The 2566-nt window shown below is 49.3% G+C and overlaps 1 protein-coding gene across 1 annotated transcript in view; it reads right to left on the bottom strand.

Moving 5' to 3' along the window:
* The window catches only part of ZNF556 (zinc finger protein 556), a 21405-nt gene that overhangs the window by 1683 nt on the left and 17156 nt on the right, over window positions 1-2566 (bottom strand). The window contains exon 2 of the mRNA XM_011997484.1: window positions 733-1333. Coding sequence (XP_011852874.1) covers window positions 733-1333 — 601 coding nt within the window. The remainder of the gene's footprint in view (window positions 1-732; window positions 1334-2566) is intronic.

Below are 2566 nucleotides of genomic sequence, written 5' to 3'. Positions count from 1 at the left end.
TAGGCTCACTGCAAGCTCCGCCTCCCAGGTTCACGCCATTCTCCTGCCTCAGCCTCCCGAGTAGCTGGGACTATAGGCGCTGCCACCACGCCCAGCTAATTTTTTGTATTTTTAGTAGAGATGGGGTTTCACCATAGCCAGGATGGTCTCGCTCTCCTGAACTGCCTCAGCCTCCCAAAGTGCTGGGATTACAGGTGTGAGCCACCGTGCCTGGCCCTCCTGCTGTGAATTTTCTGAACCATGACATGTGAGTTAATTTGCACAGGTTTTCCCCCATTACTTAGATGCATAGGGTTTCCTTCCTGTGTGACTTCTCACATGACCTTGAAAGGCTTTGGGACAACTGAAAACTTTCCCACATTTTTCGCATTTACTGGGCTTCTCTCCAATCTGCATTCTTACATTTTTGGAAGAGCAAAGCTCGCCTGAAGGCTTTCCCACACTGGCTGCATTGACAGGTTTCTCTCCTGTGTGCTTTTTCTCATGTTTGTGTAAAGATGAGGACCAACCATACGTTTTCCCACATTTTCCACATTTATAGACTTTCTCTCTAGTTTGCAATTCGACATTTGTGGAGGGGTGAGGCCTCGCTGAAGGCTTTCCCACGTTGCCCCTACTCACGGGCTTCTTTTTAGCGTGCGTTCTTGCGTGTTTGTGTAAGGAGGAGGGCCAACCAAATGCTTTCCCGCATGTTTCACACTTATAGGGTTTCTCTCCATTGTGAATTCTCACGTGTCGCTGAAAGGATGTTGCCCAGCAGTAGGCTTTCCCACACTGCTTGCACTCGTAGGGTTTCGCTCCAGCGTGCATGATCGTATGGACTCGAAAGGATTTCTGACACCTGAAGGCTTTCCCACAGTGCTTGCACTCATACGGCTTCCCCCCAGTGTGCATCATCACATGCGCCCGAAAGGATTTGGGACAACTGAAGCCTCTCCCACACTGCCCACATTCATAGGGCTTCTCTCCAGTGTGAGTCCTCACGTGTTCGGCGAGAGAGTGAGAACGAAGAAACGTCTTCCCGCAAGATTGACAGGCATAGGGCTTCTCTCCACTGTGGGTCTTCTCATGCATCTGTAGGTAGGAAGGGCGACTGAAGGCTTTCCCACATGCCTTACATGTATATAATTTTTGTCCAGAGTGAGCTCTTCGGTGCCTCATCAGGGATGAGGAATGGGTGAAGAGTTTTCCACACTGACTGCATTCATACCGTCTCACACCGGTACGATGATTCTTGCGCAGATGACGATTACAATTTCGAGTCTTTCTGAAGGTTCCTCCACGCTTATTACCTTTACCGCTTTTACATGGTCTCTCCACCCTTGGATTTCTGCTAAAAATGGGCAGCACATTATTAATGGTTTATCCTTCATAATTTATTTATTTTTTCCCTTGAGGCAGAGTTTTGCTCTTGTTCCCCAGGCTGGAGTGCAATGGCACGATCTTGGCTCACTGCAACCTCTGCCTCTTGGGTTCAAGTGATTCTCCTGCCTCAGCCTCCTGAGTAGCTAGATTATGGGCACGCGCCACCACTCCCGGCTAATTTTGTATTTTTAGTAGAGACAGGTTTTCTCCATATTGGTCAGGCTGCTCTCGAACTCCCAACCTCAGGTGAGCCACCTGCCTTGGCCTCCCAAAGTGCTGGGATTACAGGCGTGAGCCACTGTGCCCAGTCAATTATTTCTTTTTGTTTTTTTTGTGTTTTTTTGAGACAGAGTCTTGCTCTGTCGCCCGGGCTGGAGTGCAGTGGCCGGATCTCAGCTCACTGCAACCTCTGCCTCCCGGGTTTACGCCATTCTCCTGCCTCAGCCTCCCGAGTAGCTGGGACTACAGGCGCCCGCTGCCTCGCCCGGCTAGTTTTTTGTATTTTTTAGTAGAGACGGGGCTTCACCGTGTTAGCCAGGAAGGGCTCGATCTCCTGACCTCGTGATTCTCCCGTCTCGGCCTCCCAAAGTGCTGGGATTACAGACTTGAGCCACTGCGCCCGGCCAATTATTTCTTAATATATATTAATGAACATTAGGATAACATTTTTGCCATTTTCTGTACAAGGGTATAAGTTTCCTGTATTGTTGAAATTATTTCAAACTGGAATAAACGAAATAGTCTGGTAGAAAGTTCAACCACAGCCCACTACAAAAACAATAGTAATATATGGGGTTCTCCCAGAATTGTTTCTAACAGAATTATCTTTTTTTTTTTTTTTCACTCTGTTGCCCAGCCCAGGCTGGAGTGCAGTGGCACACTCTTGGCTCACTGCAACCTCCGCCTCCCGGATTCAAGCAATTCTCCTGTCTCAGCCTCCTGAGCAGCTGGGATTACAGGCACCTGCCACCACGTCCATTTTTGTATTTTTAGTAGAGACGGGGTTTCACCATATTGGTCAGGCTAGTCACAAACCCCTCACCTTAGGTGATCCGCCTGCCTCGGCCTCCCAAAGTACTGGGATTACAGGCGTGAGCCACCGCACCCGGCGATACTGCCTTTTTCTTGTTTCTTTTTTTTTTTGAGACGGAGCCTCGCTCTGTCGCCCAGGCTGGAGTGCAGTGGCCGGATGTCAGCTCAC

The sequence above is a fragment of the Mandrillus leucophaeus genome, unplaced genomic scaffold (assembly GCF_000951045.1).
Source record: "Mandrillus leucophaeus isolate KB7577 unplaced genomic scaffold, Mleu.le_1.0 Scaffold54, whole genome shotgun sequence".
NCBI classification, from domain to species: domain Eukaryota; kingdom Metazoa; phylum Chordata; class Mammalia; order Primates; family Cercopithecidae; genus Mandrillus; species Mandrillus leucophaeus.
The sequence above is the reverse complement of the archived record's forward strand: the minus strand, read 5'-3'. Positions and strand labels throughout refer to the sequence as shown.